Source organism: Ambystoma mexicanum, chromosome 3p, assembly GCF_040938575.1.
Source record: "Ambystoma mexicanum isolate Mex_15411 chromosome 3p, UKY_AmexF1_1, whole genome shotgun sequence".
NCBI classification, from domain to species: Eukaryota; Metazoa; Chordata; class Amphibia; order Caudata; family Ambystomatidae; genus Ambystoma; species Ambystoma mexicanum.
The window spans coordinates 1,261,840,866-1,261,865,548 of record NC_090925.1 but is presented as its reverse complement, the minus strand read 5'-3'; the positions used below and the strand labels follow the sequence as shown (position 1 = coordinate 1,261,865,548).

General features: G+C 46.7%; 1 protein-coding gene across 3 annotated transcripts in view; it reads right to left on the bottom strand.

Annotated features, from left to right (window-relative positions):
- ZC3H7B (zinc finger CCCH-type containing 7B) overlaps positions 1–24,683 on the bottom strand; it is a 1,285,355-nt gene that overhangs the window by 927,706 nt on the left and 332,966 nt on the right. For all 3 annotated transcript variants that reach the window (XM_069652753.1, XM_069652751.1, XM_069652754.1), the window contains exons 5-6: positions 13,088–13,127; positions 12,085–12,282 (exon numbers count right to left, since the gene is read on the bottom strand). In XM_069652753.1, the coding sequence (XP_069508854.1) occupies positions 12,085–12,282; positions 13,088–13,127 (238 nt within the window). The remainder of the gene's footprint in view (positions 1–12,084; positions 12,283–13,087; positions 13,128–24,683) is intronic.

Below are 24,683 nucleotides of genomic sequence, written 5' to 3'. Positions count from 1 at the left end.
ACTTTTGCAAAATTCTGACAGACCTGTTTATATTCCCGCTACTAGGCTCACACCATGAATGTAGAGCAGTATGAAGGGGATGGGATTCACCTTGCTGTGGGTGCTCCTGGCCTGCCAAGCAAACTCATTCTCTGTAAAGAATGGGTTGATGCAAGACGCTACATGGACTCTGAGAATCGCATGCACTACACCATTGAACTGCAGATGTGATAACTTGGCATATTGTCGGACACCTTTTGTCACTGATTCATATGACTGGTGCTTATGAAATCTTAGGCCCAAACGTTTCATTGAAGGGATCCAATAATTTGTTTCATGTTTCTTCTGTCCCAAGAACTGCAGTGAGTGTACTCGCCAAGATTTTTTGGACTATAACTTGACTAAATGCATTTCATACAATTGTACGTTGAAACAGCCACTGCCGGATGGTAGTATGGTGTTTGTATCTAAAACTGATATTGTATACGGCAGGAATCCCACTTGGAGAATGGTTTTCTTCAGGTCACACAAAGTAGAAACTGTAAACATGCTAGATTTTCCAGTAGTTAGACAACACTTACTGCAGACACGTGATGCACGCGTCCATCATTACAGAGGTGCACTTAGACATAGATTTATCACGAGGCAATGTTTCCTTAGTACTACCAAGCTGCTACAAATGGAGTCAATTTCTAATGGCCCATCGCCAAATTGCGCCTAGCTAGGGGGTTAGAATCATTTATTGCGGGGGCAGCAGGGGTGGGGACGGGAGCTTTAAATGCTTTAGACATAGAAACTGTGCGCAATAAGTTAGCCACTATGGGTTCTGATGCCAGCGCTGCTATAAAACTCCTGGCCCAGTGGGGCCCATTGATAAGCCCTACCCTGCACAACACTGCTACAAGTATTGGCAACCAATGGAAATGGCAGAATTTTAGCTATGAAGACATTTTTTCTGCCGTAGGGCAGGTCAACAAGACTGCTAAAGACATATGATGCATTTTATGGCAAACTTTGTTAAATCAGCAGGTGTTGGCTTTCCGCTCCGAATGGGAGCGACTATCCTCAACCCACTGGCACACAGAGCTACAGTTACCAGCAAACATATGGATTAAACCGCTTGCTTTTGATTGCATGAATAACATATGCCATGCTTTAATGCAAGTTAGTAGAACCGCTTATGCTTTAGAAATATGGTGTCCTTTTATAGTATTGCCTATGAAAATCAATGGTTCTTGGTGGGTTCCACGAATACGAGGGGAATGGTTAGACAGCCAAAACTACACCATCCACAGTCACACCTGCATGCCCTGGGATCAGGGCTGGGTGTGTCCCCAAACAGGGAGGATTCCTGACCCATGCATGCATCCCGTAGCAGGGGAGTGCACCTGGATGCAATACCACATTAATGGGACTGACATTTTCCAAATAGATCAGCATAAAGCTTGCGTAGTTACTAATCATTCCTTGCTTATTAACAATTACTGGTTATTAGGGAATCCTCAAGTATTTTGCGTAGATCACGTTGTGACTATCTTAGACATTGTTACTCACACCTTATATTCATTAACCCGGTGGTCTCACACTATTTTGCATGCAGAGCTCACGCATTTGCTTAACTGGACTCTGCCCTATGGGGTGATTACTGCCCGGCTTCAAGCTATTAGACAATTTGCCCAAACTGCTTGGAAAGATTTCCAGACGCTAGCTACCTCAGTTATTTCTGCAGAATGCAAGCTGATGATAGACGGGAACCAATTAATCAAAACTGCTGACCATCTGCAATCAGTTACTACTCACCACTGGTGGGATGTATTCACTGGATGGTCTCCCTCCTCCACTAAGATGCTTAATATAATGCTGCATCCATTGCTGTGGCTGCCGATTTCCCTAATATTCATTCTCATCATTTTCATTGGGCTCTTGCGCAGAATGTCTTTCCTTTATACTAGAATGACTGTGCTAGAAAAACGCTTAAAATCGGCCTACAGCACACCCTACATGCTTTTAAATCATGGAACAGAGTCAGCATTTTCAGGCCTCACTTCGAAAGGGGTGGAATGTCGTGATAAGCTTCTAGGCGCTTGCAGTAACCTGCACTTGCACGAACCTACTGAGCTATTTTGTGTATACTAGAGCTTATTTGAAGCGTGGAGGAAAAATGCTGAAATCAGCCAGGCCTCTCGAACTAGGTGAGCCCACATGCTTGTAAGGGGTTAACTGCAAAGGCCCTTCATGAAGACAAACATCTAGCCTTTGCAAGAGGCTCTACGTAGCCCTTGGGAGCCAGGCACAGCTTTGCACAGCTCTGCTCGTCTTCGCTCTGTGAGTCAGATGCACTGATAACACAAGAATGCCAGGCCTTCGCCAAAACAACATGCACGAAGCCTGGGAGCCGAGACTGGCTGTTTCCAGTCTTGTAACTTTCCAGGCGAAAACATGTTTACTGCCCGGAAGGATGAGCCCAGAAGCTTCTCGAAGAGCTGGTACGTCATAGTGATTGACGTGCAGCCCCTAATAAGAGAACTATACCTGGGCCAGTGAGGGAGGGACTCATCCTGGGATGTTGGTGAGACGCGTGGACGAAGAGGAACAGTGTTTGGACGACCAGCTGTGCACTATATATAGGTCTGAGACTCCTAGCATCACATCCCCGCTCTGGTGTAGGACTGTGGGGGGCTTGGCCAGTCCTCCCCTCCTCTCTCGAGGAGAGCCGGGGACCTGTAGCGGCACGGGTCCTGGGTGTGATCTGATCGTATCGTCATCTACATTTTATAGGAGCGTAAGATAATTGCATATTCATCTATAACTGACAATTGATATTATCCAGCTTGCACTTTTATTCCCATATTACTGTAAATTGCTACTTAGTTCTCATTAGACACTATAGAAATAAATGCAAGCATCATGTATTCTGTGTGATTGGCTTTCTTCCAGACTGAGTTCATCGTGCTTCGTATAACCTTACTTGTGTGGGAAGGTGATTAGGAGTGATTTATTTGCACTAAGGGCCGGTCCCAGGGGGGTGCAGGTTCTCCTTTTTCACTACAGCTTGTTCGGGAGAATGCGCCATGATCAGCCTATCGTCCAGGTAGGGGTAGACGTGAATCCCCCTCTCCTGAGACTCGCTGCCACCACCACCATCAGTTTGGTGAGGACTGTCGGGCGGGGGTTAGCCCAAATGGCAGAACTCGAAATTGATAATGAAACACCAACTGCGAACACAGGTATCTTCTGTGCTTGAGATGGATTGGCACATGAAAATATGCATCTTGAAGGTCTAATGACACCAACCAATCCTGGAGTTGGAGGGCCTGAAGGATCTGAGAAAGTGTGACCTCTTTTTGGGAATGTGCTCTGCCGCCATGGAAATGCAGTCCCATAGAGTGAACGTAAACCTTTAGTGGAGTTGGCAGATTTCAGTGCCATGCTCCCTGCAGAAAATACCTTCCTTGCCCATCCATCTACTCGCTTGTCGTCCCTATCTGGAGGGATGGTAGGCTACACCTCTTGTTTAGATGTCGCAATAGCTGCCTGCACCACCAGACTCTCCGGAATGGGGTGTTTTGACAGGTAGTTGGGGCCACTACTGGAGGGGCGGTACTTCTTGTACAAGTTTTTATTAACAGCCGGATTGGTCTCCGGTGTCTCCCAATTCGTAGCCACCCTTTTCTCCTTTTCTGCAAGGCAATGTGAAATGGTAAAATGGGATCCGACTGTGGACCTTTGTTTAGAATGTCAGTAAGGTCATCTTGTTCGTAAGGTAATGAGGTATACTCCTACCCATGTAATCCACTACCTTTGCCTGTAGGATGCATCTGCATTCTCCCCAGCCTCTGGTTTTCCCAAACTCTAATTCAGGTGAGGTATCCACCCCACTTGAGTCTGCAGGTTATCATAGAGGTCCCTCATCCTGGAATCCTCTGCAATGAAACCCTCTGGGATCTTCTGCGTACCATATTGTAGGCCAAATGGAGCATCTTCATCAGACTACTCATCCTCTTCATAGGTTGAAGTAAGACTTAAAATATTCTTTCCTAGGTAGCGGGACATATGTTTTTTCAGGAATCATGGGTTTTGACAGTAATGGTTTTGACGCTGGAGTAGTCGTCAAGGCCTTCTTTATCAGCGCCACTGGTTTCACTGGGGTGCTCGCCTGGCAATGATGGCGCAGCTGGCGTTGATGCCTTCAGCGTCGATGTTGAGGGTTTGGCTGGCATCGAAGCTGCCGCCGGCATCGATTGGCGTCAACGACTTCAACTTACGTTTGTGGCTCAACTGATCCTTCGATGAGTCTTCAATGGAACCAGGCCTCGAGAGCGCACGGTGCAAATCGGGCCTTCGTTCAGGGCTGGAGGGCGCGCAGGATTTAGGATGAGTCCTTTCCTTCCCGGGTTCTTTCAAAGGCATGGTAGGAGCATGGCTTGGAGACTTTTGTTTTTGGAATATCTTGAGCATTTCTGCTGCGAAAGCATGCCACTCGGCCGGAGTGGAATTTTTGGTTGGACAAGCAACTCTCTCTGGGGAAGTATCCGACGACGAAGAAGAGTGGTGTGAGCCACTCCTCGATCTCGACCGCTTGGTCTTCTTTCTCCAAGGAGAGTCCCCGCTCGACTAGTCAGTCGAAGGTTTCAAGGTTCAGCTAGGAGATTTAGGGATACAGCCTACCTTCAGCTTCTCCTTCCGTTCCCTCAAGGCATTTCCAGTCATAGACTGGCACATGGAGCAGTCAGAGGTGTCATGGTCTACCCCGAGACACCACAAACAGATTTGGTGGTGGACGGCCAGACATTTCAATCTGCAATCCCAACACTTTTTGAAATGGGACTTCAATGTTGTTGGTGTCAATGATGAAGACATCTCAATCTCGAAATAGCAAAGATGTCACAAGAGTGAAGAAGCGCACCATATTTCTTCGAAGCGATCGCTGTTGTGGAAAAACGGAACTGAAACCAACGGGCGCTGCGTGTGATTTATATGCCTTCGGTGACATCATCCTCGACTGAGGTCCTCGAGGAACATCAAGTCGATGCCAATGACGCACAGTGCCCTCTGCTGAGAATTCTTTATCCGAAGCAGCTGAGGCTGGACAACAGGTGTCAAAAAGTTGAGGAATACATGGGAGGACACAATCCATTTGAAATGCCACTATACATTTTAGAACATCTAAATTATTATTAACACAAATGAATTTAGCCCCCTCCACAGCCCTAAAGCTTTGAGAATTCCGAAGAGACAGTGGAACAATGGGCTCTTTGCCGCCTCCGGACGAACCCTCAATACCGGGGGAGGGGGATCAGGAGACTTCGACGAAGCAGACATCCGTCTCCTGCTAGATGAGATTCGTGCCTTCTGAACCACAATAACATCCACAGTCAGTGTGCTGCAGGAGAAGGTCCACAGAATAGAGGACAAGATCGAAGCCCTTGAGAACTATCAACAGTCAGCCAACATAAATGAAATGAGGACGGAGGGCAGATTTCAGGAGCTGGAACAGAAGAATCAAGACCTAGAGGTGATACTGGACGACTTAGAAATTAGGGTAAGAAGATCGAACATACGAATCCAGGGACTTGCAGAATCCCCCGGCGAGACATAAGCCTCTTTAGAAAGAAAGATCAAAGATATGATTGCAATGATGCACCCTGCACCCATGTCACTGCAGCTGTAGTTCGAAGTGTCCAGAGGGCGCCCCCCCCCCCCCGTGGGGACCCAGATTGGTCCTGGCCAGGTGCCATCATTGCAAGCATTAAGTGGACATTCTTCAACGAGCAAGGGAGATGAACGTGATAGATTTTGAAGGCTTGAAGGTTAAAATCTATCAGGATCTGTCAGGATCTGTCAGCGTTCACACTGGCCCAAAGGAGTGTGTGTCACCCCCTAACCCAATGGCTGCGAGACAACGGGACGAGGTACAGGTGGAACCACCCCTTTGCATTAGCCTTCACCCAGGGCGGGGAAGAAAATGAAGCGGCAGGTGTTCTGAGGAGCCTGCAGGGTCGAGCAGGGGCTGGAGAAAATGAAGAGATGCCATCCTCATCAGAATCTGCCCAGCAGCCATCCGGTCCCTGTAGGCAGAAGAGCAAATCTAAGGGAGACAAAAAATGTCAGCGACTTAACATACCTTGAAAGCAGCCCGACACAGGGAGCTTAAATGAGAATCAATTAAGAAAGGACATCACTATAGAACAGTTTAGTCCATGGACAGTGAGTTTAGGTAGTAAGAGAAACGCGATCAGCAAGACAACAATAGATGCCGGGCTGGGCACTATTTTTTCAGCTGACATCGCTTCTTCGCCTATTTGATGGTTGAATCACACTTATCCAATAGAGGGTTATCTGGGCGACACCCGTTGTGTGGCCCCTGAGTAAGAACCCAGGGCGTCTACAGTGACGCAAAGTTTATTATAACGTGTTTTTACTATCTCTAATGTTTTTCTATTCTTCTTCCTTGTGGGGGGAGATTTGGGGGGGGGGATTGTCAGGTGTCCAGTCGCACCGTGGGGATAGGTATAGTGGTCTACGGGGAAGGCATGCTGCATGGGCACAACAGTGTCCCACCATGCTATCCGGCCAAGACTAAGATCAGCACATGAGGGACGATGGGTGAAAACATTCGGATAGGGTTGCTTAATGTGAAGGGCCTAGACTCGCCTCAAAAAAGGTCCATGCTGTCCCTATTGCTCGCAAACTCGAATCTTGAAGTCTTGTTCTTCCATGAAACGAAGTTTAGGCAAGGTAGCAAGTTTAACCTGAGGGGCAGGCATTTAGGAGGGGTCATATGGGCATCAGGACCGGGGAAAAAAGGTGGGGTGGGCATGCTAAACCGGGGTCCTTTTGTTTTGCAGACTTCTCATGTCACAAGAGATTCAGCAGTTACCTTATTGTCCAAGGCACCGTAAGATCAGCTGCAGTCACAATATGCTCAGTTTACTCCCCTTCAGCAGAGATCTCTTTAATAAGCTGAACAGCACTGGTTCGGGTGATGTGATTTGTGGGGGGTGGGGATTTCAACCAGATTATGGACCCAACCTGGGACTGGAGATCATATATGGAGGGGGCCCTCCCCCCCCACCCCAGACGATGGCTCATTCCGGCGTCTCGCAGCGTCGCACAAACTGATACTCATGGAGAGCCAAGCACCCACAAAGTAGAGCCTACACCTTCTATTCCCCTCCACACCAAACTTACTCCTACATCGATTATAGTTTCTTAGAGGGGCGATTAGAGCACCTCCTCCAGGGAGCGGCCATAGAGGTTGGCCTGACCATGACATGGTCACAATAGACATAGCCTTGGGTCAAAACATCCCCGTAAGCAGATGCTGGATCTGTAACGACTCATTCAAAGACAGGCTCTTTAAAGACACGCTAGACAAACAGATTTGTGAGTTTTTTGTTAGGAACAACACAGGAGACCTCCCCCTCTCTATAGTTTGGGAGGCTGAAAAAGCCACTATAAGGGACCTAATAATCGTGCTGGGCTCAGCAGAGGCTCAGCAGTTAAGAGAGTGAAACGCTTGAAGGAGTCTCAAATCAAGAGCTCAATTGAGCACAAGGAAAAAGCTTTATCTAGAGAAAAGGGCCCAGCAATAGAAGCTAGAGCAGAAATTGGCAATTTAAGGAAGGAATTGAAGGAATTATGGAAAGAAAAGGCCTTGACCCATTTAAGATTTGTCAAGCAAAAATATTAGAGCAGAGCGGTTCTGAAAATTAAACCAACAGCGAACGTGGTCCTGGCTAACCCCGTGGACATTTCTGCATGCTCTTCCCAATATCACGAGCAGTTCTACGCGTCAGACTCAAACCCCCCTGCAGAGAGTACGGAGCACTATATATCTAAAGTGTCGTTACCTCCTCTGTCTATATCAGACAGGGACTCAATGAACGCCCTAATTGGTGTCGAAGAGGTGAAACGGGCCATTTCCCTTCTGAAAGCAGGCTGTGCGCCTGGGTTCACGCCTGCCGTCTATAAGCGGTTTAGCGGTGCACTGATTCCGTTCCTAGCAGCGCTCTTCAATAGCATAACGGCCTTGGGCACTGCGCCGCCCAGCTTCACGGAAGCACGAATCATCGTTATTCCCAAAGAGGGGAAAAACAAGTTAGAGTGTGGGTCATACAGGCCCATTACGCCATTGAATGTGGACCCGAAAATCTACGCGAGCATATTAGCCAGGAGGCTGAGCGGGGTCCTCCCCTGACTTGTCCACAATGATCAAACGGGGTAAGTTTCGGAACGACAGGGGGCTGATAACATCCGCAAAACTCTGGACTTAATAGCCTCTCTCGGCGCCACGAAAGTGGAACCAACCTTGGTCTCTGGACGCAGAGAAGGCGTTTGACAGAGTCGAATGGGGCTTCATGTTGCATGTCCTTCACAAGGCTGGCCTGGGTCCAAAGTGGATAAGGGGGGCTCAGGCCCTTTATAGGAACACCAGTGCCAAAGTAGTCGTGAATGATGTTGCTTTTTCCCAGTTCACTCTCACAAGAGGGACAAGGCAGGGGTGCCCCCTTTCCCCACTTGTCTATGTACTGGTCATGGAGCCACTGGCACAGAATATCAGGAGTAATAGTGGAATTCAAGGGATGGCCAGGTATGGCGTGGAGTACTAGCTTGCCCTTTTCGCGGATGACATACTGGCTTATGTCGCCAACCCCGCGCAGTCCATTTCTGCACTACTGCAGGAAATAGAAGAGTACGGATCCCAATCAGGCTTCCGGATAAATTGAGGCAAGACAGTAGTCCTAGCCCTTAAGGACGTGGGTGCTCAGCAGCAGTTACCCGTGCAAACCTGGGGTCTTCAGGTGGCACAGTCTAGTATAAAATACTTAGGGATCACGATCACCAACACCTTAAGTGAGTTATATCAGGCCAATTACAAGCCGCTCTGGGCAGCCACACAGAGTGACCTGACCAACTGGAGTAAATTAGGTCTCACATGGGCAGGTAGGTTTACTGCTATCAAAATGAATGTCCTTCCTCGTCTCCTCTTTATGTTCCAGTCCCCTCCTATTGTACTCCCAAACATATACTTAAAAAGAGCGAAGGAAAAACTACTCGCATTCCACTGGCAGGGTAAAAGGCCTCGAATTAAGTACAGCACCCTTGTTCTCCCAAAGGAAAAAGGGGGACTGGCCTACCCAGACGTTCACGATTATTATGTAGTGGCTCAGCTGCGTATCCTTGTTAGCCATATAAGAGAAGAAAGCAGCAAACAATGGGTAAGCCTGGAGAACAGCCTCTTTGCCCATGTAACCCTGGAGGAGTGGTTGTGGGACCCCCACAAGGCAATTCCGCAGAGAGCTAGGAATCACCCAGTTTTGGAGGCACTCTGGACCATCTGGGACAAGGGCAACAGCAACATGGTAGGATAACCACCTGGCCTTCACCTCTCAGCTGCTTTTGCCCCCCCCCACCCCCCCGATTAGAGACTCCATCGCAGAACCTCTTCGCTTCCAACCCCAGTACAAGGTCTAGTTGGGGAAGGACAAATGTGGAGGGACAGCATTTTAATAACTAAAGACGAGCTAGAAAACGCCCAACAGGGACTTAAAATTAACCCACTACCATTCCTACAGGTAAAAGGGGTCCTTCTAGATAAAAAGTGGAAAGGTCATTTGCATCGCCCGCTGACCTCATTCAAGGACATTTTAAATATGCATACAGGCACCAAAGGTCTCATAGCCAAGATATATGGTGCCCTTACAAACAGAGGACACCTCCCGCCCACCAGTGTGAAAGCCAATTGGGACGCTGAGCTAGGACTTCAGGATGACCAGAAAGGCTGGGAGGCTATCTATAGGGCAGTATGGAAATCCTCTATTGCCACACAATACAAAATGCACAATTGTCGCATCCTCATGCAATGGCATCTCACTCCTCTAAGACTAGCAAAAATGTACAAGGGGATCTCTCCCTATTGCTGGAGGGGTTGCACGCAAGTCTGCACGTATTGGTACCAATGATGGGCCTGTCCATACATACAAACCTTTTGGAAAGAAATCCTGGGTTGGATTTATCAAGTGGAAGGAATACATAGACACTCAACCCCCTACTAGTCCTTTTTGGGTTGTAGAAGATCGAAGATAGGTATTGCCTTCTCCCGCACATGTCCAGAAATCTCCTCCTAGCGGCCCCTGTGTGTGTCACATTCAGATGGAAGGTCCGACCCTGCCCACTAGGGACAAATGGCTGCGAAAGGCAAAAGAAATATATGACATGGAGAGTCCACATCCCCTTTCTCCTCACCCGACTCCTCCGAGGTAAGTTCGCAAGGGTCCGTCTCAATCTTGCCGGGCTTCTCCTTAGCCCTTGGCCCCTTGCTTTTCGGTGTTCTGGTCTTCTTTTCGTGAAGGTAAGGTCGGGACCCTCCGGAGGCCACCTTGACAGAGGAGTGGACCTGTCACCGGGGAACCCCAGGGGGCCAGCCTCAGCTCTAGGGAAAAAGCCCGAAGGCAGAAAAAACCCTAGTCGGTAGATGGGTTCAGAAGACAGGTCCTTTAGATGGTACAGATCTTTAGGTTGCAGTTTCAAGATACCAGGTATGATGACGTACTCAGTGTAGCTGAAGGCAGGAATCCAAGAAGCAAATGCCAAGATACGGAGTGGAAGGGTATCAGACCCTGAGAGAAAGGTAGGTAAGGGAAGGTATAGTAAAGAAAAGATACACAGGAGTTAGATACAACAGGAAGGGACTACTGTGCCAAGTCAGGGATAGGGAAGCAGGAATGCCCCAAGTAGTCAGAAGCAGCGCTGAACCACCACGGCGGAGCAGAAAGGAACAACCCGCCGGAAGGCAGCACGCCGAAAAGGCAGGAAGGTAGGATTAGCAACAGGGGCTCAAGGGAACGCAGAAGCGGCGAAGCGCAGCGCCTCCGCGCCCGTTAAAGAAAGACAACACCAGACAGAAGGGCTGAGAGAACAGCCGATAGCGAGACCAGCTGGGAAGCTCCTGTTCACGGACGCGGAGCACAGTGCGAAGAAGCACCCTCGCGGCCGGAGTAAGGATGTAGACCAGGCAGCAGTGGCGTTAAGAAAAAAGGTAGATTGAAAGTTAGAGCGAGGGAAGAACAGGGAAGCGGAGAGGCACCGTACCAGAATTAGCGGCGGCAACCTTGAACAAAAAGTAGAAAGTTAGCGAGCACGAAGACAACAGAAAAGGTAGAGGAAAAGAGATACAGGGAAGGAACAAGGAGAATAAAGACTAGAAGAGTAATACACGGGATGGCGATAATCCAAAAGTCGGAGCATTGAGAGAGTGAAACAACAGATTCAATGCGCCGAGAAGTGGGCGGGGCCAGATTATATAAGCTCCGGCGCCATGTTGGGTGAGGACTCGACCACTCACTGCCGGAACCGCCAGCGATTCCAATGTTTCCAATCTTGGATCCTGACAGCCTCACTGACCTAGTGATGGAATCACACTCGCTCATTGACCAGCAGTGGCTTCCCTTTCTGAGCTTCTTTGATGGGACACAGGAAAACTCAGGGCGGGGTGAGGGGGGTGGGGCTAGATGTCAGAAGGGCCAACACAGCTACGAACACCCAACCATGAGACCCACACAATGGAGGCGCCCCGTATGGTGAGTGACATTACAGCTAGCCCGTAGCCAACTAGGTTTAAGCACCCTGTAAGTGCACCAGCCCTTGAGTGCAACCCACATAGCACTCTGCTTGGTCTGCAAGCAAAGAGAAAGACGGTCATGACTGGCGGCCCGTATGACCGCGACTACTCAAAAAACCTGGATGCCTGGGATGGGGGGAGGGGGGAGTAGGAGGTGATTGAGGGGGGTATTCCTTCTATAGGGTTCTTTCTTTCTCTTTTGGTGGGCCCATCTTTGTTTCCTGTTTGGGCTGACAAGGCTCTTTCCAACTATCTTACTCAGTCCACCCCTTCCTCTTCTCCTTCGTTGCGGATTGCGGAGGGGGGGTTCTCTGGTCTGGGTTTCAGTTAATAACAAAAAAACGTAATGGTGATCTGTATGGTTGCTTGGTTTGTTGTATTTCTATGTATTGTTGTTTCATTTGCGGATCACAAAAAACAGATATTTTAAAAAAAAATAGACAGCAGAGTCCAGGAAGCCCAGCTCTGATTGGGTGGCTCACCATGTTAAAGTAGCATGCTGCACGGTTGATGTAAAGCTTGCAGTCAAGCTCCAGGGCCATGGTTACTCCATCAGACGTGCCATACTCAGACACAGTAAGTCCCTCGGTGTACTGACCAAGGGCAAGCTGCAAGTCCCCCTCCCGATAGAGGTCATTGCCCTCAGCAAATAGATTTTGGACCAGCTTGTGCAGAAAGTCCTGAATGTGGAGAACAAACAAGCAGACCGTTAGAGTGGTAATATGAGCACACAACTGTTTACAAACGACTGAAAACCACATACATGATGGCAATATGAAAAAACCTGGTGCCCTGCATTGTACCAGACATGCACGGTCACTGGTACTATGCTCCCTCTCTCCGTGGATTGTGTAAACTGCCACAGTCACACAATATTAAGGGGCCGAAGTGGAGGCATATGCTAGACACAAACCTCTCCTGCAATCACATCAAATGGATACAGGAGCTGCTGCACTTACAATGTGCTAGAGTCGGTGCTGTGCAGTGGTACAGCACAGGTCTCTCCCAGGGGCTTTATCAATGTAATACCACAGGGGTACCTGTGCAGTCATCCAATCCAGGACCCTACACATCAGGCAATGAGGAAGATGCTACGTTCTCTCTGCTGACACAGTTGCCTATGAATTAGTACAGCCCACAGGCCGCCTCTGGTGAATGTAAAAACGAATGTGTTCGCAATTTGCTGCAAAAGGTTCCGTGGAGTGGTATAGACCGGGGACTCTTCTGGGGCTGGAAAGGTTGCTGTGCTCACGCTCAATTAAAAGCAGGTTTGGCACTGTACTGAAGTCAAGATCCCTCAACTGGGAGAACTCCCTGCAACATTCCCTTCGGAGGGTTGTGTAGTCTACTGTTACAGCACACATTCCACCTCACAGGGGCACTAGACTCCACTCTGCTCAGGAGGTGCCATGCTGTGTGTGTTCCCCTCTGCCAGAACCCTCAGACAAAAGGGCACATGGAAAATAAAAATGAACCATTCCATACCTCATATTCCTCCTGGCTCCCAGGGTAAGGGATGGTAGACCTGTGAAAAGAGAAAATCAGAGTTTGTAAAGATTGAAGACAACATCTTAGTGCAGAAATGACTGGCTGAACTCATTTAAGATAGTAACAATTAACCTATGAGAATCAAGAGTAAACTACTGCTATTTCTTTTTTGTAAAATATTTATATTGGCATTTCATAAAATCATCAGTTCATTAATGCTGTGCTAAGTAAACACATCTTTACAAGTTCATTGTAGTAAAGATCGGACGGTTCTGTTATATATGGTGCACAGACAAAATATTACACCAGCTCCCTTCCGTTGGTAACTGACACCCATCATTTAATACCCACTTTTCTACCCAGCCCATTCTTTTATGCCTATCCTAATTTCTGGACCTCAGAGAGCCTTCAGAACCTTTTGAACTTGCTTGCACAGCCCCTGTTGTAAAACACAACTTTGTCAGAAGTCATGATTTTGTCCAGTACTGCCTTCCATTAAGACAACTTGCAAGCATCTACGGCATCCTTCGCTAGTAAGAGTGTGTTCAGCAAATGTGTGCTTATTGTGGCCTCACCATCTTCCCAGATTCCCAGAAGGGCCAGTTTGGAATTAGGTCATATAGCCCACAATGCTAGAGTTCACAGAGGACCTTTTCCGGGAATTTTGTGATAGCCAAAGAACCCCAAATAAAATGTAAAATGTCACCTATCTTAGTCATTTATCATTCCTGCTTCTCACATCTTAAGAAATCTTCCTCTTTTCGAAATATAGCGCCATACAACAGTGTCAATGATGTCAGTTTGCACTTCCAGTCTAGTCCACGTTTTCTCTGCCTCCAGGCCTCACCCACCATCTTAGCTAGATAGATACTGCAGGGTATCACAGGGTATCGGAGATGTACCTAGACACCCATATTTTCGGCATCAACTCCATCTCCAAGTACGGCTAGCTCCAATTGGCCATTGTTAACAGCCACTTCTGTATTTTCATTCATTAGCAACCCCCAATGGAGATGACCAGCATTAATGCGGAAGGTTTGGTAACCTCAGCCCCTCATCCCACACTGAGTGATACAGTGTTGGGATGAGAGGTGTCTGGTCATGCCAAATTATTTTTCGCATTTACTCTCTGAAAGTCTTCCATTCCTATCATCACAAGTATGTTTAGAACAATTAATATAAATCTGGGAAAGGAGACTATTCTATATAGAGTACCTCTCATTTCAGGGGATGTTTCTCCCACAAATGATGTTTGAAGCAAAACAATGAACAATTGGTCATAGATAAGTACCACGGATAGTTATGGCAATTACTTCAATGCAATTCAAGTTACTAAAAGGTGTGTTGTGCTTCTATCAGCGGATCCTACTTAGAATTGTTAGGCGGAAACCTGTGCAGTTCCCTTAGGGACCGCTGCAAAAAGTTTAAGACCACAGGAGTAAGCAGTAAACCCAATTGGTAGCAGTCTGCACCACCCAGATTTACCTGGTAGCTGTGGCTGAGCAGTCAGACTTCTCTGAAGAAGAGTTAGGCAGTATATAGAGTATATACAATAGGGCTAAAAATACAGTAGAACAAGCAAACACTGATCAGAGCTTTGGTATTAAAAGTATATAATTATTTATTTAAAAACACACTTATGAAAATACACTGGCACTAATATATCAAGCACGTTCAAACACAGTCACTATAAGTATATACACCTCCCTAGTTAATTATTCGACAAGTCTAGGTTAAGACACCACTTATTAGCAAAACAGAGGTGAGCGCGTAACCTTAGATGGCACTCCAATAATTCGTTAAAAAGGGAGAGAAAAGGCAGAGTATGGAAATAACACAGTACCACCACTTTTAAGAAACCACAGCAAGTCAAGAAAGGCAGAGTCTACTGTAGAGCCAAAGTTCATAGGCCAGTCCCACTCTTGGAGAGAGCAAGGCGGAATGTGCCTAAGATCACACAGTGGAAATGCACTCAAAGTCTTCGCAGAACATGTCAAAAGAGGTTGGAGTAGTTCAGAAAGACAAAGTTAGCAGGTCTGAGGTCAACCCAGTTGGAAAGTCAAGGATTTACGGGACACCTTGGACAATCCGTTGCAAGGGAGACCAGGCGGGACACAGTACCTGAAATGGTGAGAAAGCTCCAGCGGTGGCAGTCGTTCCTGGAAGCGGGTGCAAGGCATGGCTTCGACCAGAGGAAGAGATGATCTCGACGAGGAAGAAAGCTGGAAGTCGTTGCACTGCCAGGGAAGAAACCAACCGCGGAGTTCCCGATTAAAAGGACACTTATTCGCGGTCAGTGGTGAAGCATGGCTATCCGGCCGTCAGGGTGCTTGGCACGGGTGATTCGACCACGAGGCATCCAGGAAGGCGAACAAGGCTAACTGGTTGGTTCCACCAGCTCGAAGGGAAGAAGACTCTCCGGGAAGAAGATCTCCTCTGTCGTCGGGGAAGTGGTGAGTTCGTACAGCAGGGCTCCACCGGTGGTGTCGTCGTTGTAGATGGCTCAGCTTCTCCCCTCTTTGGATTCTTCAGGTCCTATGGCGACTTCTCAAGTTCCAGTCCCCAAAGCCCTGCTTTTATGCAGAAAAACCTCCATTCAACAGCCTAGCTGTCACTCAAACATGCTAAGTGGTGAGCCGGGTGGCTCACCACTGGGCCAATCACACAAGAGTGCGACTTGAGTGACCAAGCCAACTCAGTCCAGGGTGTCTAATCCCCCTCCCACACATCCTGTAGACCCCAGACAGAGTGGCACCATTTGGAGGGCTTCTGTGCAGAAGCCCGCCAAAAAGTGGAACAAAGGGCTCGACTTGGGTTAGAGTTTCAGAGGCCAGCACAAACGCCATTTTAAAACCGAGTCCTGGCAAAAAGACCCAACCGGGGAATTAATATTAAATAAATAACCCAGCGGTATCTTTAACATTGCACCAAAAAGTGGTGCGTTTAAAATCAATGGGAAAATCCCATAAGAAATATTCTGGTGGAATATTTTGCATGGTATCCACTGCCACCAGCCAGAAACTCGACAAGGGGGGACTGGACAGTGCCCCCTTGGAAAACATACCCAGGGGCAAGCGAATTACCCCTACCTGTACTTCCACAATATGATGGTTTGTACTGGTTCTGTTCACAATTTGAGACTAGTAAAGCCAATGGTGACTTTACATGCCCTGGGAGACAGTAGTCAGTCCCAGGGTAGGGAGTCTATGTTTGGGGGTCACTATGACACCCCTGTGTTACTGCACTGAGGGTGCTGGCTGTTTAACACACATACCAAAAACACATTAAGCCCTATGGAGTAAAAGACCCCATAGCTCATAAAAAACACTCACAGTCAAAGGACATTCTCAAATCATGCCTAAAAGTGGGAGAAAGAGTCTCACTATTAGCAGGAGAAAAAAATAAACACCAAATATCCAGCAAAGCTGCTGGGGGACTCGCTAGGTTTGGGAAATTAGCCTTTACAGAGAATTCTCCCTAACAATGATGGTCTCACTCCATTCCCAGCTAAACTGGGAACTGTACCGATCATACACGCAAAAGACCTTTCTCAGTAAAAGCTCCAGTCGACCCAATCAAATGTTTTGAGTTGAGACACAACATTCTTAGAAGCCTATTGAGTAAATCAGCAGGATTTATGGCCACTTTTGTGGGAAATCGAGCCTGGTTGACCTCTCTAGGAAGCAGCCATTTTGAACCGGATGTATAATTCATGAATAACCTATAAAAGCTGACTGGACATGAATAACTAAAATCTAGGTCTCACTGTTGATTGAAAAGATTGGTGAACTGGATGATCTCCAAACAGGCCTTTAAGATGAGTAGCAGTACCCTCGAGATAGATGGGGATGCAGATTCATTCTCATGCATCAAAATAATTAAGACAACTCAATAGTTTGGCCACGTGGGTCCGTTTAATGACAAGTTCATAAAACGGGGAGTACAACGAACATCAGCAATCGCTTGATCTTCTCGCTCTCTTTACCTTTAGAAAAAACACAATATGTATAGCAAAAACTCGTCATTGCCAACGTACAACCTGCACACGTACTAACGTCATTCTACGTGGCAACCTTAAAAACCTAACATGCAAACTGATTGGTTATAGGAAGGTAATTTAATATAGGTACTATGTCTGTATTGTCTGTATTGGGTAACATGGAAATGGGATTGGATAATCAATGTCAGGTGGGGCAACTAAGCCCTCCCTTCAAAATGGCCACTATGAATGTCACTAAAAGTACGACGTCCCGTTGGCTCTACTCACTATAGGACCCTAGATTACATGGTCCACTGTGAATGGGTTGGCATCAACCCCACTCATACTTTACTACCTACATCTAGCAGCACGCAGAAAGAACATCCAGGTGCAAAGAAGCTTATCTGCACCCTAGCTTCCCACCAATTATGCTACAATCAATCATTACCTCAATAGTCATGTGTCAATTACTGTTTTGTAGTTTGGCCTTGAGTCTGCTCTGTGCTCTGAGAATTTTTAAGGAGTATGGACATGGTGGGGTTCCATGCGTAGGTGTGAAAGTCTCACTCTTCCAGCCTGTCTTTGTCACGTGACTGGACACCGTGAAATTGGCTTTTCTCCGAGTCTTTTCGTATATGTGATTTAATTCTATCAGTTCTCTGACGTCTGTGGCTTATTGTGACCTTTCTGAACAGGATCCTTTGTTCCCTTCTCTCCTTAATTGTATCCAATGTCAGCATATTCCAGCCAGATAAGACCTTGGCTTCTTGGCATGGTCATCCTTAGCTGAGTTTTGCTCTGTCTCGAGTATCGATTTTCTTATTGCGACACACTCTATTTGAGGCCTTTTTGTAACCTTTGTTCAATTCTGCTCATATGCATAGTGGACTTGCATTCATACATAAAGTGCTTCTTGAGGTATATACTTGTAAACGTTGGCACTTGCCGCAATCTATTGACTATTAAGCATAAGCTAGCTTCACAATTTCTTTGCCTCCTGCAGTTACTTGCATCTGTATACGTTTAAACTAACTAAATATCCTCATCATGTATGTGGCATAAGTTTCTTCATCTTCAGCCCAAGCTGTCACTTATTTGTGGTATCTCCTTTATCTTTCGTCTCTTGTCAGTATTCTTAGGTCATATCTTCTATATGTGTGTCAGTCCGATTTCTTATGATGTCAGCAGTCATCTTCGGTCATCTTCTTTGCTTCTTCGGGTATTTCATTCAAACAACCATCATATTGTATAAAATGTAGATATGGCTTTTTCAATGGATACATTACTGTCCAGGTTTTCTTAGGTGTTGTTATATTAATAGGTGCTGTTACACTGATAGGTATTGGGCAGAGCCCATGTGCTGCTCTCCGGTGATTTAACTGTTCTTCATACGTCACATACTTTGGTGTGAACTCAATAGGCAATCGGAGAGGGGCGACTGGAGTGGGGGCAATATTCAACACTTCCTCTTCATTGGTCTACAGTACGAGCACATGTCTGGTGGCTTGACCTTTGGGATTAAAACAATAGTGGCTTCCATCACGTTACTTCAGAATATATCCTCAGTCAGACATTCTAGAAACATATACAGCATCGCTTTAACTATTTACCCCTTTGTTCCATTGCATAATTTCATGGGATGCCCATTGTGACCAAGTGTCTTTATTTCTATTCATTTGTAAGGCAGCGGAAACCCAGAAGTATCAAGGCACCATAACAAACACAGGACAACAGAGCAGACAGGACTTTAAGAGGGCAGATTACATCTTTTTGCGATCTTAGGTCCTCAGGAATGGAATTCCACATTTTTGCTGCTTGGCCAGGAAAAGATCTTCCCAGACTATTTGCTAGTTTAAAGACTGGTGTCCTGTCCATAGATAAGGTAGAGGTGCGCAGTGTTCTTGTAGGATCATACTTAGTCACAAGATTTTTTATGTAACGAGGGGCGTTGCCTTATAAAGACTTATGCACAAGCCCAGCAGCTTTAAATGTTGATCGTGCCGCGATGGGTAGCCAGCGGAGGTCTTGCCAGCTATGTGAGATATGGTCTTTTCTGGATTTCCCTTTGACAATCCTCACTGCATTATTTTGTAATACTTGCAAGCCTGAGTGGTTTTATTTATTACTTGCATTACCATAATCCAACCTGGAGAGGATGGTAGCCGGAGCAACCTCTCCTGTCCCCTCCCAGACACTCATGACCCTGGCTTCTCATTCCATCTCTAAAACTCATCACATCCTGTCCCCTCTCTCTTCCTCTTCCCCTCCTCCCTCTACCCCCTGCTCTTCCTCTGGCCCTTTTGCAGCCACCTCTCCTCCCTCCTTCTCTGCCTTTCCCCTGTTCTCCTCAGACGAGGTTTCCAGACAAGTCTGATCTATGAAAGTCTTGTCAAAAGAGGTTCACCCCTGTTCCTCCAAAATTATCAAGAACCACAGTGACACCCTGGCTCCTGCTCTGGCTGACTTCTGCAACCACTCCTTTGCCACTGGAGTCTTCCCCTCCCCGTGAAGCAGTCCCTTGTGCATCCTCTTCTAAAGAAACCCTCTGACGGCACTTCCTGCCCAGTTAACTATCGTCCGAATCCCCATCACTCTTTTCCTGGGCAAACCCCTGGAAAAGCTGGCCATCTCCCAGTTTAATCTTCACACGGAATCTGTTGGTTGTCTCCATGACCATCAGTATAGCTTCAGAGCTGCCAGAAGCACAGAAACTGCTCTCCTGAACATCCATGAAGACCTGCTCTCCAACCTCGATTCCAACACACCCTGTGTCCTCATTTTACTTGATCTCTCTTCTGCTGCCTTTGACACGGATAACCATGCCATCCTGCTCCACCGTCTCTGTGAGAACCTGGGCATTACCGATCAGGCCCTGGCATGGCTGATCTCTTTCCTCTCCGATCGACCCTCCCAGGTCCGAGTTGGGTGCTTCCTCTCCTCCATCTCATCTCTACCTGTGCTATTCCCCGGGGGTCTAACCTCTCTCCCTGGCTGTTCAACCAATACCTGGCCCTTCTTGCCCACCACATTGCCGCTCTCTGACCCAACTATCAGTTCTATGCGGATGCCAACTCATTTTCAGGCTTCCTTCCGCCACTTCTTCTCTCATCTCTGACTGTCTGCTATCCAGGAGTGGTGCGTCGCCAATGATCTCTGCCTCAATGCCAGTAAGACCGAGATTCTCCTCATCGGCACACCTGCTCCCTCCTTTCCCGTTACTCTCTGCCCGGCCCCCCTTGGCCCTCCTCCTGTTCCCACCTGTGAGGCTAAAAACCTTGGGGTCATCTTCGACTCCACACTTTCCTCATCTCCGCACATCTCCGACGTCTCTAAGTCGTCACACTATCAGCTGCACATCCTCATAGGTATTCTTCCTTTCCTTCCCCCAGAAGCTCACTGTCTCGAGAGCACTGGTTCGCTGTAGGCTGGACTACTGCAACAGCCTCTTTCTAAATCTACCTGCCTCTACTCTTCGCCCTCTGCAACTCATCCAAAACAGGACTGCGAGACTTGTCCTTGGCCTCAAGCACAGGGATCGTATCTCTCCAGAACTGAAATCTCTGCACTGGCTCCCTGTGGCGGCGAGGATTAAGTTCAAAACCCTCTGCATTGTCCACAAGGCCTTCTGGGGTCTGGGACCTCAATACCTTCAACTTGCTCTTCCTAAATATCTTCCCCACTCGAGCTCTTCGCTCATCCACCTCCAACTCCTTCAGGGTCAGTCACTTCTCCAAGCAGCAAGTTGGTGGTAGATCTCTATCCTTGCTGCGGCCTCCCTCTGGAACAGCCTCCCGGCCTCTCTGAAACTTGCGGAGAACCATCTCCAGTTACAGAAGCACCTCAAGACTTTCCTCTTTGCTTCTGCTTTCTCTCCCCTGCTGATCTGCTGGCTGAATCTGAAACTGCACTGTTCCTTATTCCACTCTGATCTCGGGCCCAGGTCCCCTCCCCGCAAGTTGCACACCTGCACTGGCCCCCTGGCAACCCTTGCACTCGTGGATTGTTCTGTATCCCTACAGCCCCAACTAGCACTTGACTCCTCATGTCTGCACTTACCCTCGCCACCTGCTAGCTGCACTTTTAATTATTGTCTTTATTTATTATCTTACTGTTATCCTATGTACCGCAAAGTCCCCTCCCCCTTCCCTTGGCACTTTTCCGCTTTACCCACTCCCCCGCGATCTCAATGACACCTAGCCTAGTAGAATCGCCGTCTTGTCTTACCTCGGTTCCCCTTGCTTGCCTTGTTGTGCCTTGAAACACTTGTGTATAGGCATGTTATAAATGCCATATCATATCAAGAGCAATTGGATTCAGAGAAAAAAGGGCTAAACCGTTAAGTAATCGCAGGTAGTAGGTGCAGTTTTTAACAGTCTGATTAACATGGGAGTCAGACTCTAGAGCAGAGTTGCGATGGAAGCCTAGTGTTTTAACTTTCTTAGATACTTGAATGTGACAGTTATTGATGGAAAAAGACACATATCTAGAGTCAAGTTTGGAACAGGCATGAGCCGTACCGAAAGTTAACAGCTCAGTTTTATGGCTGTTAAGGCACATCAAGAATCAGTTCATCCATGTTTCAATGTGGTTGTAAATAGTTTGTAGAGAAAAGGAATTCAGGTCATAATCTACTGACAATTCCAGAACCAACTGTGTGTCGTCGGCGTAATTTGTGCAAAACACATTAAGATCGATTTAATGTACAGATTGAAGAGAAACGGGAAATCCATGCCCCCTGGGGAACTCTGCATAATATGGGAGACTAGGATTTGGTGGCATCGCCCCAGCAAACTTTGGAGGTACTGTACGAGAAGAAGGACCAAACCCACTCAATGGCAAATGCTGCTAAATCCAAAATGACAAGTAAGCCGACATTCCCTTTGTTTTTTGATGTTGAGCATATGTGATTGGAGTTCTTGAAGTGCTGTCTCTGTGCTGTAGAATGGGCGACAACCTGATTTTCTGGTGTGAAGAATATCATTAGCCTCAACAAAAGATTGGAGTTGTGAGGTTGCACTTTTATCCAAGATTTTGAAAAGGAAATTACAGTTTATAATAGGGCGTAAATTGTTGGGCGAGACCAGGTTTTTAAATTAACAGTGTTACAGTGACCTTTTTTATTAAATCAAAGACCTGGTTACAGAAAAATTAGGAGTTCACATATCTAACACAGAACGGGGCAAACATTTCTTTGTATTCTAAAATGAGATTCGGGGGAACCACATTTTATGAGCATTGAGAGGGACACAGAGAAGATGGCGTGTTTGGCATATCTGTGATGGAAATAGGAGTAAAACAAAATATGGCAGATGTCTCCTTTTGAGCAGAGACACAAGGAATGGCAGCCACAGTAGGATTTTTATTTAGTTGCTGCTTAATCTAGTCACAAGCTTTACCAATGTTAGCTTTGAAAGCCTGTTGAATGTTAAGGCAGTCTTGGTCCGTCGGTGTCAACTGAGCAGAAGAGGTGCCAGCTTTCTCCAAAGATATAACAACTTCAAAGAGTTTCTTGGTGTTATTTGTAGATTCCTTTGTCTATTAAAACAGTTTTTCTTTGCGTCACAGATGGCATTTTTATAGTCTTTGTCTAATGCTTTCCAGATGGCTTTTGTAGACACAGTAGGGCATTTAAGCCATCTTGTCTCTGCTTGACTTCAGTTTTTTCATTAAGCTTAGCTCGTGAGTGTACAGATTTTGATGGGAAACGCTCTGACTAGTTTACTTCTAATTGGGGCCACTATGTCTAGCATGGAGTTGAACAAAAATAGTAAAATGAGTCTACTAAAGTTGTAGGTGTGTCTTGATCAGTGGTGGTGTTCATTATTAAGTTCAGGCATTCTTTTAGATTCTCAGCCGTAACCTTTTTGAATGTACTTGTCTTCAGTTCTTCTATCTCCTTTTTGGCTTCTGTCACTTCAGCGTGCAGCTATCCAGCTTACCCCCCCCAGCCCCCGAACCCTTGTGACCTTTTATTAGGGTTGGTATTCATGAAAGCCACAAATGGCGGGTCATCACTATCCCTTTTCTCAGTAGAACTCTGTAAACACTTCTCTTTAGTTAGATGTATTTAACCCTTTAGGCCAACATAGCCTTTCGTGAAGGCTAAAATAGTACATCAATTACAATTGCATAGGGACTAGGATTATGACTGGCGGCCCACGGTCAGGTCAACAATTTATGCCCACCTCTAAAAACATGTAAGCTTTAGCACTATTAAGTACATGGTTTATCATTGGTTTTCACACTATAAGGCCCTTTGTTATACGGCCCTCTACAATTGGTTGGCACGCTTGTGCCATGTCTGGAACATTCGGTTAACTTAGCAGCACGTAAGCTCAAACCCCAGTGCCAGGAGGTGGACTTGACTTTACCTCCCCACCCAATTAGCCCAACATCTCTCATCACCCATGCCTTCTGCCATGAAGATTGTCTTTGAACTTGGCCTTGCAAAGTATCCTTTTCTGTGGGAATATATGGGGAGCAGGGGAGCAGGCTCTCACTTTCTGTGTTCTAAGACTCCAAGCTCAACTCTATTTCCATCCTTTGGTCACCTGACAGTAGACCACAATTTAGACCATTTTGCAGCATTTAAATGTCTTAAATTAATAAAACTTTGTGGCACTCTTGGTGTTCTTTCTTTTCACCTTAACAAGGGATAATTCATCCTTCGCACATTCACTGCTTTCCAGAATAGATAACATACCTTGGCTGCTTCAGTTTTGATACCAGGCCAGACAGCCTCGCCTACACAATCTCAGCTTATTCATGCTGCAACACAATTCTCGCCTTTCCTCTGCATGGGTCCGGAATTACTAAATTCATGAATCCAATGTGCAGCTTCTATACAATGGCGGCTTTGCCTGCAGTCTATTCACTACATATAGCCAGCTTTTATGATCACTTAGTCTACTTGCATTTCAGCATCTGTACAATTATTGAACGGTTGATTTTCTGCTGCATTTCACACACGTGCAATCTTCTTTTCGTACATGAAAGTTAACTGGATTCTCTTCGTCATCTGTTTCTGTAAGATCCATACATTCTTTTCAGCCAGTATTTTCGGGGCGTCACGCTCGTCTCTTAAGATTTTATTACCTTTTCTCTTTTGCTCACTTTCATATTCCTTCAGGGAGTTCCTCCCTCAGATTGTCGTTGTCGTCTCTTTGAGGATCCATTATGATAGGGTTTTCTCGGTGGATACCGTCTTTCAAATATCTGCTGCAGTACTGGCACAACTGCTGGGGTCAAACCTGGGACAATCTCAAGCTTCCAACATATAGGAGGTAGGGGGGCGGGATTTCCTGCAGAGGCATGCAGCTACTACTCTGCATTGCCCCCGCTGATTGAGTCCTCGACCACCTCCTCAACTGTCTGCACATCTTGATATTTGCACTTGATGTGCTTCTTCGGAGTCCAGATCTTCATCAAACTCCTCAGGGTGCAGGCTGATTTAAAATGCTCATCTATACTCCAGGTCATGTAGTTGCACTGTCCATTCGGATTACAATAGACCTATCATCCCACATAATACTTCTGATTCTTTGGATACAGGAACTTCGTTCCTTCAGGTGCTATAATGCAGGCCTGTATACATTATCTGACATCTTTATCCGT